This window comes from Tachysurus vachellii, chromosome 9 (assembly GCF_030014155.1).
Source record: "Tachysurus vachellii isolate PV-2020 chromosome 9, HZAU_Pvac_v1, whole genome shotgun sequence".
NCBI lineage: Eukaryota > Metazoa > Chordata > Actinopteri > Siluriformes > Bagridae > Tachysurus > Tachysurus vachellii.
The window spans coordinates 12326290-12344314 of record NC_083468.1 but is presented as its reverse complement, the minus strand read 5'-3'; the positions used below and the strand labels follow the sequence as shown (position 1 = coordinate 12344314).

Below are 18025 nucleotides of genomic sequence, written 5' to 3'. Positions count from 1 at the left end.
GTGTTGCTCTAAGCAATATTCTGCTTGGAAACTTTGTGTCCTGTAATTCACAGGACTACAATGTAATCTGCAATGTTATTTGACACATACACACTATGTCAGATTTCAAATTGATAGAGAATTTGTGAAATGTGCTGGACAAACATCTTACAACTTACTATATAGGAATTAAACAATATGATAATGTTTTGGTTCCAGATTTTACAAGACAAATTCAGAGGCAATTCTATAAAGATATGTGTCAGTTATTATGCTTATTTTATGTTTATTTGTAAGCGACAGTGTTGGTAACACTAATTCTGACAATGGTTCGTCCTTTTTCTGTTTCACAGCAACTTAGTTTATTTCAAGGTTGAAATTAATATTGTTTTGTGTGATAATCAATTAACCATGTTTTTTGGTAAAGCAGGTTTCAGGTTTATGCTGCAAACTGATTACTTACACTTTAAAGCTACATTTTGCTACATTTAGACATAATTTAGCTTCACTTAATAGAAATATTCCTGGTCAAACACAAACACACACACACACCTTGAAAAAAATAAATAGCAATAAGTGTGGAAATAGAGCCTCCTGAGCTATAAATACAGAGAATCTTACAGGCACACCCTTAATATGTATCAGCAAATACTTTATGAATTATTTCAATGACAAAATTAATCAGTATTCTTATTCAAATTAAAAATAGGACAATATTATAGTTAACCTTGATATTATATAGGCAGAGTATATAATATTTTATTAGATTTGAGGTTTTACACTATTGAGGTGAAACTAATTTTGCTAAATTTGTCCTCAAAAATCATCAGTGTGTGTACTAGATCACTTATCGTCATGTTTCTTCACACAGATTATACCCGAAGCAATTGTAAAGTTTCTAAAAACAATCAATTATTTTATAACCAGTGGCTGCGTACCTTAATCTTTTAAACTAGCAGTCATTAACTCCTGTCAGCTGTCAATATCAAACCTCCAGTTGAAGAATAGGATTGATGTGGAAAGTACCCCATAAAGGTTATGAAAACAGCTCTGGACTGCAATTGGCATGAACAGTTTTGCAATCAAAAGTCCTCATCATTGAACATTTGATAAGTTCTGTGGGATATAATTCATGTCACAACTACAGTGCATCTCCTGGTTTTGCAATTGAACTTTTTAAACATATAATACATAGTTATACAATAGAAATTAAATTATAATATAATTGGACTGTCACAACTGACACAATCTTTATCAATCAAATACAAATACTCAGTCAATGATACAAATACTGTCACTGATTGCATCAGTGTCTGCATTAAAAACATTATTATAAAAATGTGTGTTAGGGACAAAATTTGAGCTTGAACATCAGCCTACAATTCTGGTGATCTGGTGGCATACATGAAAGCTTGTTATGACCTTCATACGGTCAACAAGAGGCTAACAGGACAATGAAAATGTGAAATATCAAGGATCGGTCCTCAGGCACAAGTAGAATAGTGTGCAATCTGTCAGACCACAGGCTAGAATCCATATGCAAAGATGATTAGAAACAGCAAACAAGCCAAGATGTACAAAAAGACAATCACGTACTCTGACTGCACACATTCCATTGTCGGCAATGTGCAAAACATTTCTATTTAGTAAATCTATCTTTGTTAGGACACATGAGGTGGTAATACAATTCATATTAGCAAATTTACCTATTAGAAATAGCAGATTTGGACCCAAATGCAAAAAGCAGACATGGGCCTAGGTTAATTGTCTTTATTGAGAACACAACACAGTCACAGCTAGCAGGCAGTGAACAGGTAATGTGGAAATAGTACTTGTATGCAGCAGCACCAAAAAACAGAAATGTAGCACAGGTATCCACATGTACAGTCCAGCACAAAAACAGTCAAAGAAATGCAGCTCAAGCATGTGTACAATAGAGACATACAGGGCTGAATAATCCAAAGTAGTAATCCAAAGTCATAGTCAATGCAGAGCAATAAGTACTATTGTACTAAGTACTAATTCATTAGCAAACAACAATACAGAAGACAAACAGAGTCTGAAAAAAAAAGTTGTCCGCTTGTCCTCAAAGCAACTTATCCAAGATGGCCGTGCTTGTTGTGATGGTCACAGTCTCAGACATGCGCTGTAAAACTACAGAATGCCATATTCTACATAGGTGGGAGGAAACTGGAAAATTCAGAAACAACCAACATGGACATGGGAAAAACATGAAAAAGAAACTTTGCACAGATCATAATCCAAGATCAGGATAAAAGGGAGTAAGACATGTGAAATGGCAATATGACCAAAAGTATCTGAGACTTTCAATTTTCTTATATTCTACACTATATTTGTGTATATTTGCAGATTGCTGTTGGTTGTAATGTGCCAGAGAGACATGCTGAAAGGCATGTCCATGTCCAGTATTCAGTAGACTTTGGAGTCTCATGGAAGTACCTGGTCCCACAGTGCCTTCCATCTGACCCTCACTGTGGAGGACAAGTGTCCCAGCCCTCTGTTTTCTTTCCTGCAAAAGGCTGGAAGAGAGCTGTTTATCCTCTGCCTGACAGCCTTACAGACATGTAAGTGCATGTTTTCAACTTGTCATTTTACCCAGTTTGTACATAAATGACCATTCATGTTCTTTATAAAAAAAAATGATTTCACAGAATTTAATATATTTATATATATATAATTTAAAAAAAATAAAAATAAAATAATAATAACATTATATATATATATGTGTGTGTGTGTGTGTGTGTGTGTGTGTGTGTGTGTGTGTGTGTGTGTGAAAAGACATTGGTAAATTACTTCACAAGGATACTATAAAGGAGAGACTGCTTTTTATGTTTGTGTTTGTGTGTGTGTTATTGGGAGAGCATTAGCAGCAGTGGGACTTTGTGGTGTTTACTCAGGGAGCACAAGAACTCGCTCTAGGTCATAAGCCTGGGTGCTTAGGATAGCTAGCATGCAATTCAAAGCAAAGACTGGGGTTAAGGATGTCATTTGGGGGCACCCATCTATAGGATTATACCCTTCCCACATTACAGGGTACAGTTACCCATTCCTGTGTAGGTAGGTAGGTAGGTAGGTAGGTAGGTAGATAGATAGATAGATAGATAGATAGATAGATAGATAGATAGATAGATAGATAGATAGATAGATAGATAGTGGTTGCCTAAAATCCTTGGTAGCAAACCAAACTCTTTTGTAAAATATAGTGAAGGCACTCTTCTCAGTGTCAGCTGGCATTTATTTTGTGGATTTGGAACATCTTTTCAAGTCTTCGGGCTGATACACCAGTATACACTGAAAAGGCATAAAAGTGCCATACAGAGTTTTGAGCATACTACACTCATGTTGTACCACCAGTACAGGTGATATGTTAATTTAATTTAATCTCGGTGTCCAGTGGCTGTGAAAGTTGTATGCACATGTAATAAGCCTGTCCTGGAACCTGATCACTACAAACCTACCTTTTTGGCGACAAGAATGATTAACTTAGTATTAAGGCCAAGACACAGCTGACTCCAGAGACACAGCTGACTCCAGAGAAATATGGTTATTCAAATTAAGGCCAGGAAGAGAACTGCAATGACCAAGGTGTTACATTAAATCATATAGTTCAATACACATGGAAAGTGTTTCATGATTTGTTACAAGTAAACAAAGAACTTAATGCTTATTGGTTGAAGAAAGATAAAATGAACACATATTATCACTTATTATGATTAACATGAAAGGAGATACATACATGGGAAAGAAAAATTGTGTGAACTGCTGGTAAGAAATACATCATCTTGACCTTGGGCCATTGGTCTCATTTATTCAATATACATATAGACGACAACTTTATATCAGGTGTGTTGAATCAGTCCTGATAGAGTCAAATTTCCTCCCTGTCCTAAATCTGGCACTCAGGGATATGCTCCTATTTTGTCTCACAGCAAGTCATAATCACAAGCAGCAAATACACAGTACTGATAACACACATGATATGTGTATGAAATTGAATTTGAAATTGAATTTTCATATTCCCCTCTATGAATGGCCACACATTTAGTTTCATATCCAAACCATGACTGATACAATATAGAAAAGAATACAGCATATTAAATGCATTTTCCAGGTAGTCAGGGAGTGGAATGTCCAAATTCTCATACATAGGGATTTCCAAATTTTCAGGGAATGGAAAAAAGCCAGGACTATTCATGTTAGTGTAATATGGGCCCTTTAAAGAAAAATACATCAGGTGCTGTGATATGATGGAACCAGCTAGTTGCCACATTGAATCCTGTATGCATGAGCAAATACAGGGCACCATGTGCACTAGTACCATGATTTACATTTATAGCACTTTGGCAGCCCTTATCCAGAGCGACATACAGAAGTGTTTAAGTCTCTATTATTGGATACATTAACTCTGGTTCACTAGGTTACATACTTAAGATACCATGAGTCTAAAACTTTGTTCAAAGTTTGTTTAAAAAACTATGTTTTTTATAAACATATATGCAACCAGCAATATGCAAAGTAGGTATTCAACCGTTGTTTGAAAATAGCCAGTGACTCAGCTGTACAGCACGGAAGTTCATTCTACCACCTTGGTGCCAGAACAGAAAAGAGTCTTGCAGTATACTTGCCTCTTACCCTGAGAGTTGGTGGAGCCGGTCGAGCAGTGCTGGTAGATCTGAGGGTGCGGGATGCAGTGAGAGGAGTGATGAGGGCTTTGAGGTAAGAGAGAGCTGGTCCATTTTGGGCTATGATGACAACCATTATAGGAATTATCACAGTGAAATATGAATACCTCCTATCAAAAATATAATTTAATTAAGTAATTACATTAAAAATAGATTCAAACCAGTAGCAAATATTCTAGGTGCCTGGTCAAGGATAAGGGACAATCTATCTCATGTGTAACATTTTTTTTAGGATCTTGAATAAAAATGTAGCCCTAATCAATATAATACCAAATGGGTGTATGAAAACCCTAAAGAGGTTAGAAGAGTGTGTGTTCTAAAATCAGTGCTGGGACTACCTTTTATACTAAAGATGTTAAACAATGATATTAATTGATCCTATTTGCCTCTTCTCCCACAATGTCTATGTGTAAACCCTAAAAAAATATTATTCATCAACTGAAATTGGGCACCCAATTGGCAAGAAAGGTAATGAAATATCCTCACAGTTTACACACCCAGGATCTATCAACTTAGCTATCTGCACCTGATAATGAAGAATTTAGTGCTGTTTTCTTCAGTCCTGAGAAAAACTACACCAGGTTAGGTATGTAACTTGAAAAGGAAATGAGATGCTGCATTTGTGGCTGACACTATTGGAAGACTTACAGGTGCATCTCTATAAATTGGAATGTCATGGAAAAGTTCAATTATTTTAGTAATTCAACTCAAAAAGTGAAACTTGTGAGTTATATAAATTCAGTACACACAGACTGAAGTAGTTTAAGTCTTTGGTTCTTTTAATTGTGATCATTTTGTCTCACATTTAACAAAAACCCACCAATTCACTATCTCAAAAAATTAGAATATGGTGACAGGCCAATCAGCTCATCAACTCAAAACACCTGCAAAGGTTTCCTGACCCACCAAAATAGTCTCTCAATTTGGTTCACTAGGCTACACAATCATGGGTTAGACTGCTGATCTGACAGTTGTCCATAAGACAATCATTGACACCCTTCACAAGCCTAGTGGTTAAGGTGGTTAGTGGTTAAGCGGTAGCCTAGTGGTTGAGGGCATGTGGTAGCCTAGTGCTTAGGGTGTTGGGCTACCAATCGGAAGTTTGTGAGTTCGATTCCAGGTCCACCAAGCTGCCACTGTTGGGCCCCTGAACAAGGCCGTTGACCCTTAATTGCTCAGTTGTATAAAAAAAGAGATAATGTACAGTAAGTTGCTCTGGATAAGGGCATATGCTAAATGTTGTAAATGTAAATGGGTAAGCCACAAACACTTATTGCCAAAGAAGCTGGCTGTTCAGTGAGTACTGTATTCAAGCATGTTACCAGAAAGTTGAGTATTAAATAAATAAAACTTGTATTTACAGAAGTGTATTTGAAGCTCTGTGTGAAATCACACCAATTTATGGGATCGGTTAGGTCATGTGACAAGGCAATGTGTCCATATAAAGAGACCATATGAAGAGATCTACATCACATTACTTCAGTTTTTACTTGTCTGAAAGAAGCGCATGTGAATTCCTGGAGTGTGGCACACGACACAAAGTTTTGTTCCATTCTCAGGGAAGCAGGTTATGCTGATGCTATGGGAATTTCAATACCAGTGCCACCACATGCCGGGAGATGTCTGTCCCAAAGTCCAGGCTTGGGGTCCAGGTCCAGTTTATAGAACCTGATAAAACATTTACATTTACTGTACAGCATTTGGCCTTATCCAGAGCGACATACATAAGTGCTTAAATCTCTCTCATTGGATACATTAATGCTGGTTCACTAGGTTACCTACTTAAGGTTACATGCTTTTATACTGTACACTAGGTTACATACTTTTATACTGATGAAAGTCTGCAGACAGGACCAACCCACTGTAGCATAAATATCCTTAAGGGGAACAGCCCTAGCCAGAGCACTAGAAAGAGCCTCCAATTCACAGCATACAATGTCCTGATGGAAGGGGCCCTAGCATTCAATATAATCTCCACAACCTTAGTTGAGAGAACAGAGCTTAAGAGTTGGCCCCTCTCGGTTCTAAATCTCAGCGCAATCAAGCCGTGTCTGAGAGAGGAAATCCCAGACAGGAATCCTTGAACAGAGGTTAAGAAAGAAGACTGCCTTGATGGCCCCTGAGCTGTGGAAAGAAATCTTTCAATGCTAGAAAAGTGGCCCTCATTTTCAGGCAATTTATGTGCCATGTGAGACCGGGGCCCTCCCAGGTGCCCCGAATGGGATGTTCATACAGGGTCACTCCCCAGCATGAGAGGGAGTGACACACCCAAGGTGAGGGACACATCCATGCACTTAGGTTCCACCAGTAGGATATTTACTTGTTCCTTCCAGATATACAGTATATTAGTTATGGAGCTTTATTCAGGGAAAGTCGAGGATGAGAGGCTGCGATGAAGACAAGGAAAGAGACATGCTCCTGTGTATGTGTGCTGGCTTGTAGCAGAATGGGTTATATTGGGCCCGCATCTGTGTCTTACTAGTGAGAAGATATATGAAGTATGGAAGCTTTTTTTGATTCATATTGAGTAAATATTTTTAATATTTACAAATTAAAGGAATGTCTTAGATGTCTGTGTTACCAGAAAATTTCTATGGAGCAGAAATTGGAGGGCTGAAGGCATATGAAGGAGGGTTTTGAGAGAGTATTGACCTCACTGTTGAGATCTCCCATCAGCCAAAACAGTCATAGGTCAAACAGGACAAACTAGGCAAAACATATTAATAAAAAACCAAACACTGAAAAAATACTTGGGTAAGGCTAGATGCTATGCATAAATAGAACAATACTTTACAAGGATACTGCGAATGAGTGTCTTCTCTAAAGTGTTCAGATGTGATCAGATGTCCGCCGATTGAGAAAAGGTTAGCAGCATGGTGTTCTGGGGTGTGCAGTCCAATGAAGCCATGTTTGTAGGCCACATTGTACTTTTGGAATTGGATTTTGTGGATTTCATTCTCCTGACACCTGTGATATAATGTTTTAGCATGGTAATATTACATTTCAAATCACTTTGGATAGTTGAACTCTTTTTACTGGCCTTCAATGCAAAACAATGTTTAACAGAAAATATTTAACAAGAAATGTTTGAGTGTTCTGTTGTATGGTACACCACAGACCTGTGCGGTTCCGGTTCTACCAGCAACATTCAGACACACAATGGGCAGTAAGTAATATTTACATTGGACCTGCATGTGAGAACCACTGTGGAGGTCATGGTGACTGTCTAGATAGACGCTGCATCTGTGACCCAGGATTTTCTGGACAGAACTGCTATGCTAATTCAGTTTTGAAGGTAATAAATGTTTATTGTATAGTGTACAATATACTATTTCTATATCCAGCCAAACACATATGTAAAAGTTTGTATTTACACTTGTTTGTACTTTATTTAGGGAACCCTAAAGGAGCGTTTTGAATGGGAGGGATCCCATGGTTTACAGTGGCAAATTTTGGAGGGAGGTCATCCATGCACGGACTGCAGAGCACTGGTTGAGGGAAAAGCCCTGTATTTTAGTGGTGCTAATACTAGGCAGGCTGTTACCAGTGACCTTGATCTACGTGGAGCCAAGTCAGTACTGAAGGATAAATTTTATTTTAAATTGCATGACAATGCAATATCAGACCATAGGTTCAGAAAACCTGATACTTTTCCTAATGTTCTGTCTTATTTCATAATTTGGTGTCTCAGGTTTGTGGAGTACTGGATCAGAATTGGGAGTGAAGAAAATATGACTATATGCCATTATCGCTCTTGTAGAAAAGAGGTTGTACTATTGGATTATTCCTCTGATGGAGGTTTGTTTTTTGTTTTATGCACTTTTTATCTTTAGCCTAAATAGAGAGCTGTTTATTTTCAAAATGTCAAAGAATTATTTTTCCTATGCTTTGTTATTCTCACTACCATCTATCTATCTATCTATCTATCTATCTATCTATCTATCTATCTATCTATCTATCTATCTATCTCTCTCTCTCTCTTTCTCTCTCTCTCTCTCTCTCTCTCTCTCTCTCTCTCTCTCTCTATATATATATATATATATATATATATATATATATATATATATATATATATATATGTATAAACACAAAGGTATATCATGGACACTCCTTCATGAGATGGATTTTTTGAAGTATTTGACAATAAGGAGAGATTACATCATGTTGCCAGAGGGAGCTCTTACCAATGCTACACGCCTGCGTTGGTGGCAACCATATAAGGTGTCTTCAGCTTTGGTAACCCCCAATCTTGACCGTGCTCAGTGGGCTCTAGATAACATTCTGATAGGGGGCTCTGAAATCAACCCCAGCATGCTCCTGGATACCTTTGATGAAGGTATTAAGCATTTTGAGTTATGCATTGTTTGCTGCGTTTAGTGTTGTTAGTTGGTTTTACAATGTTTACTCTTCATAAACATGAATTTGTAAAAAAACATTAGTTGATCTGGAAAGTACGGTGGCCGAGAAGTGCAAAACACATTAACAAATCGGAAAACACATTAACAAATCCGAAAACAAATTAACATACGAAAACACATTAACAAATCCGAAAACAAATGAACAAATCCAAAAACACATTAACAAATCCGAAAACACAACGACAAGTCAGAAAACCTGGAAATGGTAGGTATAGATTGCGTATGGAAATTTACCGATCATCAGACGAAACACCTGTCACTCACCTGTATATCTTGAATGACTGGTGTCTTGTACAATGATCATTAAGTTTCCTTTCGCAAACTATACCTACCTTTTCCAGGTTGTCTGAATCCTTGCACGAAACACATTAACAATTCCAAAAACACACCGACAATTCAGACAACCCGGAAGAGGTTGGTATAGTTTGTGATTGGAACACTTACCGATCATTGGACAAGACACCTGTCACTCAAGGTATACATGAAGTTCAACAGTCTTCCGCAGGGAAAAGTTGGAATGGATGGATGGAATGGATTATTGTGGATTAATTTTATTTTCTTTTATATTTAAACGGAGAACTTTACATATTACACATAAGATTCCATACCTGTATATCTTGAGTGACAGGTGTCTCATCCGATGATCGGTAAGTTTCCATTCAAAAACGATACCTACTGTTTCCGGATTGTCTAACTTGTCGTTGTGTTTTCGGATTTATTAATGTGTTTTCAGATTTGTTAATGTGTTTTCGGATTTATTAATGTGTTTTCAGGTTTGTTAATGTGTTTTCGGATTTGTTCATTTGTTTTCGGATTTATTGATGTTTTTTCCGATTTGTTGATGTGTTTTTTGATTTGTTAATTTGTTTTTGGATTTGTTGATTTGTTTGTTTTGCAGTTCTCGGACACCGTAGGAAAGGCATGCTGTTAGCTATGAACATGAATAGATGTATAGGCAGATGTATAACACCTACAATAGAAAAGTATATTGCATTAGGATACAAAATGAATAAATACATAAAATAAAGGGAAATTAGTTTTTTGATCAATATTATGCCATAAAAGCATAAATAAATACAAATAAAATGTATTTATTTATTTGTTTATTTATTTATTTATTTTAAATATACCATAAAATGTATTAAATGACCTTATCTTTTTGTTTCCCTCTCTTTCTTAACAAATTTTCAGAGGGTTTATCTCATGAAGAAAACTGGAGCTTCTATCCAAATGCTGTGCGAATAGCTGGGTTTTGTGGCAATCCTTCCTTCCACCTCTACTGGCCCAACAAAAAACAGGACGGAACCTTCAACATCTTGTCAACTCGGGAGCTAATTGTCCAACCAGGATACATCTTGCAGTTCAAGGTCAGCACCGCATGTTTTAATTAAATAATGCTTTTCTAAGTAAAAGTACTTTTTAATGTTCATTTTTATTTATATATCACACTTCATATTATTTTTTTTTTGCTTAGCAAAACCTACTTCAAATAAAGCTAATTAGAAAATAGTAAAGTATAGCCATTTGTGGCAATAAACACAATGAACCTTTGCATTCTTTTGTTTATGTGTTTTTAAGCTATGCTAATGCATACTGTTGTGCAAAGTATTGAATTTTCTCTGGATACCAAGCATTTTTTTGTTTGTTTGAATATTAATATGTATTAATCCTTCTTTACACTATTTCTCATTTTTTGCGTTTGTTTTCTGTTATAGATTTGTTTGCAAGATATATTCATTACAAGAATAATATTTTATCTTGAAGGATTCTGTGCTTTTTGATGTTGAACTCATAGATGCTATCATTCAATATATCTTAGTGTCTGGGAGGGATATGACCAATAGACTTATTAAAATATTGTGCCATACGACTGCACGGTAAATTAAAGACATGAAGTAGAATGGTATATAGAATTTATTTAAATTTAAGCTCATGTGAAACACATTTAAAACAGATACTAAATGGACAAGAGGGTTGCTTTTTTATGATTCCCAGTGGAGAAAAAGAAAACTCATATGTATCAAATCGTATATTGGAATATTTTATCTTTTTACAGCAGGTGCCTAAAAAGGTGCCAGAGGGTAGCAACCATTGTCTGGTAGGAGCTTTATTGAGAAAAACAAATTTAAGTCTATCTTGAAAAGTACTTCACATTTGAATTGCATGAACAATAATGTGGATGCTGGTGAGGTAGGATGGACTGCTGGACACCAGTGATGAGGGACGTCATCAAGGTAAAGAAGGAGGTTTTTTGACTAATGCTTATGGAAGGTACATGTAACAAGTGGGCACAAGAATCTGGATCTCCATGGTAGTCAGCATCCCAAGTGGTCTGTCCAGAAACTGTATCAGTAGCTCCTGACAGTACTCATGATTTGGTTGACAGTGATAGGTTTCTATGATTGGCTACAGCAAAAACAGTTAAAGATGTTACGGGTGAAGATTGGACAGTCTATAGAAAAAGACTTTTGGGTGTTGCCAAAAATGTTTAGGAATATTCTGGCCTTCTCAACCTGTTATCAGCATGAGCACACTCCAGGAAAACTGGAAGGAAAATTAATGAAATAAAGACTGACCTTGTTTCTGCTTATATTAGCAAAAATTTTGTGCATAACAGCATGTAAACAGTTTGGTATGGGTGGTGTTCTGTACATGGACGTATATTAGAAGAGTGTGTATTTGGTGCAGAGCAGTGCAGTCCATACAGTTGAGTGTATGTGTGTCTATTGTGCTCGGTACAGTTCAGTTCATTTATTAAGAAGTCTGATGGCTTGTGGGAAACTGTTACACAATAAGGTTGTGAGATACCTTTTTCCAGACGGCAGGAGGGAGAACAGTGTGTGAAGTGTGTGTCTGGTCATCCACAATTCTGTTGGCCTTGCACAGCGTGCGGTGTAAATGTCTGTAACAGAGGGAAGAGAGACTCCAATCATCTTCTCGGCTGTTTTCACTATCTGCTGCAAGGTCTTGCGATCTGAGACAGTTCAATTCCCAAACCAGACAGTGATGCAGCTGCTCAGGATGCTCTCAGTGGTCCCTCTGTGTAACAAAGCCTTCATAAGAAGTATAGACACTGCTGCGATTTCTTGGTGATAGAGCTGGTGTTGAGTGACCACATGAGTTTCTCTGCCAGAAGAACACCAAGAAATTTGGTGCTCTTGACAATCTCTACAGAGGACCTGTCAATGTTCAGTGGAGAGTGGTTGCTTTGTGCTTGCTTTGTGCAAGTCAACAACCATCTCTTTAGTTTTATCAACATTCAGAGACAGGTTGTTGGCTCTACACCAGGCAGTTACAGTAGCAGTTGCACTTTCACTAAAACGTAGATATTGGATATGCTGCTGTTTTTTTCTTTGAGGGATAAGTCGCGGGTTATTGACGGCCATTAAGGATAAGAGAAGAAGCACAACTCCAATTAGTAACAAAACATTAATCATCAAAACCATACCTATAAGGTTAAGCTACTAAACTAATGAAAATGTTGCTATTTTTGTGAGGGACAGATAGTGTGTAAGAAAATAAAACTAAGCAAAGCTAATTTATCCATCTACATTTGTCAATGCCGGAGCATAGTCAGTTTCTGTTGGATTAGGCGGAAAGTAGGTCTTGAAATTGTTCTCTCCACTTGTTGAATTTGTCCTCTGTTCTCTCTGTGTCTCAGTTATTTAGGATGTCTCTTTGGTGATTCATGTGGACAGCACTAAACTTTAAGTGAGCCTTCACCGTTCTTGACATATATTGGTGTTCAGACTGCAGGCACTGCCCTTTAGCACTTGTCCCACCTTCCCAGGGCTTGGGAACACTACCGGGTAACCCAGCCCCTCACTTAACTAGACAGGAATGCAGATGGTCTCAGAAGTAATTTTTTTGTCGTTAACTGTTATTGCACGTGGTATAAAACTTCTTTTCAGCCTTAGACATTAACTGTTTTTTTTTGTTCTGTTTGGGAATTTCCTGAATTGCCTCTATTCTGCTTGACTTGAGTCGTTTACTTTCTGAAGAAATTAAATGTCCTAGGAACTTCACTTCTTGTTGAAAAAATTGTAGTTTTGACAGGCTCACTTTGTGGCCGTCTTTAGTGAGATGACAGAGCAATTTGTTACGACCCGGTCTAGGTCAGATTGTAACATACAGGTAAAAATTAAAAATCAGCATGAAAAGAGAAAAGGAACAAAAATACAAAACTGGCACGACAGTTTCACTTCTTGGATTTATTCAGTCCTCTCTTAGGTGGTTATGGCTTCAGTAGTCGGAAAGGCCAAAATAATAAATAAAACTCCCTCCGACTCAACAATTACCACTCAGTTAACCTGATCCAAAGAAAAGAAAAGAAAATACATATCCTTCCCTCGCTCCCTATCTAGCCAAAAACAATAATAAACCGTATAACAAAACTGGCACCGACTTCCTACATAGAACATGTAGGAAGAACTACATAGAAACACATACAACAGGACACACACACAATGAGGCATAAAACACAAAATGACTAAGTCAACCCAAAATTTCGACAATTACAGTGCTTTGCAAAACGGGGTAACACGGCACGCAAGCCACAGCATACAACATACAACACAGCATCCAAAACCGGCTTTTTCTCTCTCTCTTCCTTTTACTCTCGCTGACGTGGTTTAAATGTCCACCTGCAATTCCCATCCAGCCAATAGCATGACGAAGAGGCGGGGCATCGTGTGTCATGCGATGATCGTCCAATGACGTACAGGCAGATATATGACGTAATTGGAGGAGCTGAAACGAGAAACAGACACCGAAAAACACCTAGCCACCAGTGACGATGACAAAATAATAAGCAACATTCAAAAAACACGCTAAGGCATAACACATCCTTCCTTAAAAGTGAACATCAGGTTCAACTTCAATTATGGCCTCTTGATAACAAATCAGCCACCACATTCTCAGAACCTCTCTTATGGCGAATTTCCAAGTTAAACTTTGCAGGACTAAAGACCAGCGCATAAGCTGTTGGTTGTTGTTTGACATACAACTTAAAAACACTAGGGGATTGTGGTCTGTAAAAACCATAACGGGATCAGGGCATGAACCAATGTAGAAAAGTGTTGAAGAGCAAGCAAAAGGGCAAGGGCTTCCTTCTCGATAGTACTATAGTTTAGTTGGTAGCGGTTGAACTTGCGTGAGAAGAAACTCACAGGATGATCTATTCCATGAATGTCCTCTTGAATTAGGACAGCACGAGTACCAGTACCACTTGCATCTACTTCAAGTTTAAAAGGTTTCTTGAAATCAGGTGCTGCAAGAACAGGAGCACTACATAAAAGTAACTTTACAGATTCAAACGCAGCTTTACAGCTAGAAGACCACACAAAAGGAACTGAACCACGGAGGAGATTTGTAAGCGGCAATACAACATCTGAGAAGTTTCTAAAAAAACTCCTATAATACCCTGCCATCCCCCAAAACATGAGACTTCCTTCTCCGATCAGGAGTCTTTACGACATAGTCGGTGTCACTCAACTTAGACTCAATAACATAGGGCCCAGAAAACCTAGCATGGAGAGCTGAGCCTGGTAAAGGCAATAAAACCAAAACCTCATCCCCTACTTGGAATGTACGCTCCACTGCTTCCTTATCAAATTGTATCTTCATACGGGACTGTGTTGTAGCCAGCGAGTGTTTGGCTAATTCACAAGCTGCATGAAGACGCTCACGAAGGGCACTAACATATTCCACAATGCTCTTGACTGGAGATTTCCTAGAGCTCTGAGACAAGAACTCTTCCTGTAACACCTTTAAAGGACCACGAACAGTATGACCAAAGACTAATTCAGCTGGGCTGAACCCAAGTGACTCCAAGTCCTTTCCCTGACTATAACAGTAGGTCCGAAGCATAGACTTTAAGGTCTGATGGAACCTTTCTAAGGCACCTTGGGATTCAGGATGGTATGCACTAGATACCTGGTGGTGAATTTGCAGTTGCGTCATAACCTTTCTAAAAAGCGTGGACATAAAATTTGAACCTTGGTCTGACTGGATGTATTTTGGTAACCCAAAGGTGGTAAAAAACTTAACAAGGCTCTTAATGATGGCTCTAGACTTTATGCTACGCAAAGGTATGGCTTCAGGGTACCTAGTAGCAGCACAGATCATGGTTAGCAGGTAGGTATGACCAGACTTGGTTCTAGGAAGGGGTCTATTAAAATTCTTTCAAAAGGCTCACCCATTACAGGTATAGGTTGAAGCGGTGCAGGGGGAATAACCTGATTAGGTTTACCCACTACTTGACAAACATGACACGAACGGCAATAACTGCTGACATCAGACTTCATAGCAGGCCAAAAGAAATGCTTTAACACACGGTTATAAGTCTTTCTCACCCCTAAGTGGCCAGAGAGATCATGGTCATGGGCAACACTTAAAACTTGGGCTCTAAAACTTTTGGCTTTGGAACCACCACTTGAAAGACTGACCTCCAATCATGTTCTGAGTTTGGAGGTGTCCATTTACGCATTAACACATCCTCATCCAAGAAATAAGCTGTTGAATAGTTAGCCAAGTTTGCCTTTTCCACAACCACATCAATACAGTGAGAGAGTGAAGGGTCTGATTTCTGGGCTGCCACAAGTTGTGCATGTCCAACACCAAGTTTATCACATTCCTCCTTCAGTACAGAAATAACTTTAATGTCTGGGTCAGTGTCAGAACTGGGGATCATTTCACCCTTGCGGATGCTTTCACACAGAGGACTTGTACCACACAAAAATGAGTCTGAAAGATCATCAGCATCTTTCATTTTTCTGGCCTGGGCACGCGTCACCACACATGAAGTAAAAACAAACTTTTGCAATCTTCCCACCTTTCTAGGTTACTCTGGGATACACTACCAGGTAACCCAGCCCCTCAGTTAACTAGACAGGAATGCAGATGGTCTCAGAAGTTAATTTTTTGTCATTAACTGTTAGGGCACGTGGAATAAAACTTCTTTTCAGCCTTAGACATTAAGACATTTGTTCTGTTTGTCCTGAATTGCCTCTATTCTGCTTGACTTGAGTCGTTTACTTTCTGCAGAAATTAAATGTCCTAGGAACTTCACTTCTTGTTGAAAAAATTGTAGTTTTGACAGGCTCACTTTGTGGCCGTCTTTAGTGAGATGAAAGAGCAATTTAATTGTGTCTTTCTTGCACTGTTCTTTAGTTTGTGTTGCTAAAAGTATGCTGCATTCTTTTGTGTGTGCCCATGTGTATAATATCCAGCTGGAGAGCAAACTGTCTGTTGGGTGGATGTACTGTAGAAGTTGCAGCAATGTAACCGGGTGATGGTTGGTTATTGTTTGGCTGTGCCTAAGGTGGTGGTCTGCACTGGCAGTCAGACAGGACAATGGAATCGGGGAAGATAAGGTGATGGAGTGTGTCTGATGGTAAACAGCTGGTGCGACACTGTGTGCATCGCCGTTTCTACCTTTCTCTGGAGTTTAGCTAGGTGATTGTAAGTGCTGTTTATATTCCACCTCAGGCAGACATGAACACAAGGACACTGCACTCATCGTACAACACTGCACAAGGACGCTGCACTCATCGTGACAGGGGATTTTAACAATGCTAATCTCAAGCGTGTACTAAAAAATCAGAGGGAGGTCGTGCACTGGACAGACTGGAACATGTTCCAGTGCAGCTCTGATAACACCAACATGTTTACGGTAGCGGTTGTGGAATTTATTGGGAAACCAGCAGATGATACTGTTCACAAAGCCATCATAAAGCTGCATCCTATGCAGAGCAGTGAAAGAGGCAAAGTTCCAACACGGGGGCTCCAGGAGCCTGTGGTAGTGACTGAGAATTATCATGGACTACAAAGCACCATCCTCCAGAACAGTGAATGTGGACACTTCTCTGGCAGACGAGCTGAACACATTTTATGTTTTGTGTTTAGAGGCTGCAGCTAATGGTACCAATGGCTCTAGCAGTGCGCTAGTGAGAGAACCAGAGAGGAAAACACGTTCATGACATGAGGAAGGCGTTCAGAAGAGTGAACACCAGGAAGGCAGCAGGACCAAACGGCATTGCTGACTGAGATATCCAACCTCTCCCTGGAGAAGTCTGTAATCCCTATCTGCTTCAAACAATTCATCATTGTTCCTATTTTGGAGAAATCCCAGCCTGCCTGCCTGCCTTTATGACTATTGCCCTGTAGCCCTGACCTCCATCGTGATGAAGTGCTTTGAAAGACTAATCAGAGACTTCATCACCTCCTCACTGCCTGACCCACTAGACCCACTTCAGTTTGCATACCATTCCAACCACTCCACCGAGGATGCCATCGCATACCTTCACCACACCGGCCTGATCCACCTGGACAGCAGAAATGTGGATTATGTGAAAATGCTGTTTGTAGACTACAGTTCAGCATTTAAAACCATAGTTCCATCCACACTCACCTCATAATTGGAAGGACTGGGACTCAACCCGTCTCTGTGTCACTGGATATCCAACTCCTTATCAGACAGACCACAAGCAGTTCGGGTGGAAAAACATGTCTCACCCCACCTCATCCTCAGCACTGAAGCGTAGGTTGCACAAGGTTGCATACTGTGCATGCTGCTGTACTCACTGTACACTCATGATTGTGTGGCCGCTACCAGCTCCACCAACATCATCAAGTCTGCTGAAAACACTGTTGTGGTGGGCCTCATCTCCAACAATGGTGAGATAGCCTACCTACAGGTGATTAAGAGTCTGGAGACATAGTACCAGTTGAACAATCTCCTTCTCAATGCCAGCAAAATGAAGGAGCTCATCGTGGACTTTAGCACGAATCAGGAGAGAAAATACCATCCATTAAAGATCAATGGGATCCCTGTGGAAAGCGTGACAAGTTTCCGGTATTTTGGTGTTCACATCTCGCAAGAGCGGTCATGGTCTTGTCATATCAACACTCTGGTAAAGAAGGCTA

General features: G+C 39.0%; 1 protein-coding gene across 1 annotated transcript in view; it reads left to right on the top strand.

Annotated features, from left to right (window-relative positions):
• reln (reelin) overlaps nt 1-18025 on the top strand; it is a 395099-nt gene that overhangs the window by 356778 nt on the left and 20296 nt on the right. Inside the window, exons 52-57 of the mRNA XM_060877712.1 lie at nt 2350-2564; nt 7800-7977; nt 8078-8253; nt 8374-8480; nt 8776-9018; nt 10292-10467. Coding sequence (XP_060733695.1) covers nt 2350-2564; nt 7800-7977; nt 8078-8253; nt 8374-8480; nt 8776-9018; nt 10292-10467 — 1095 coding nt within the window. The remainder of the gene's footprint in view (nt 1-2349; nt 2565-7799; nt 7978-8077; nt 8254-8373; nt 8481-8775; nt 9019-10291; nt 10468-18025) is intronic.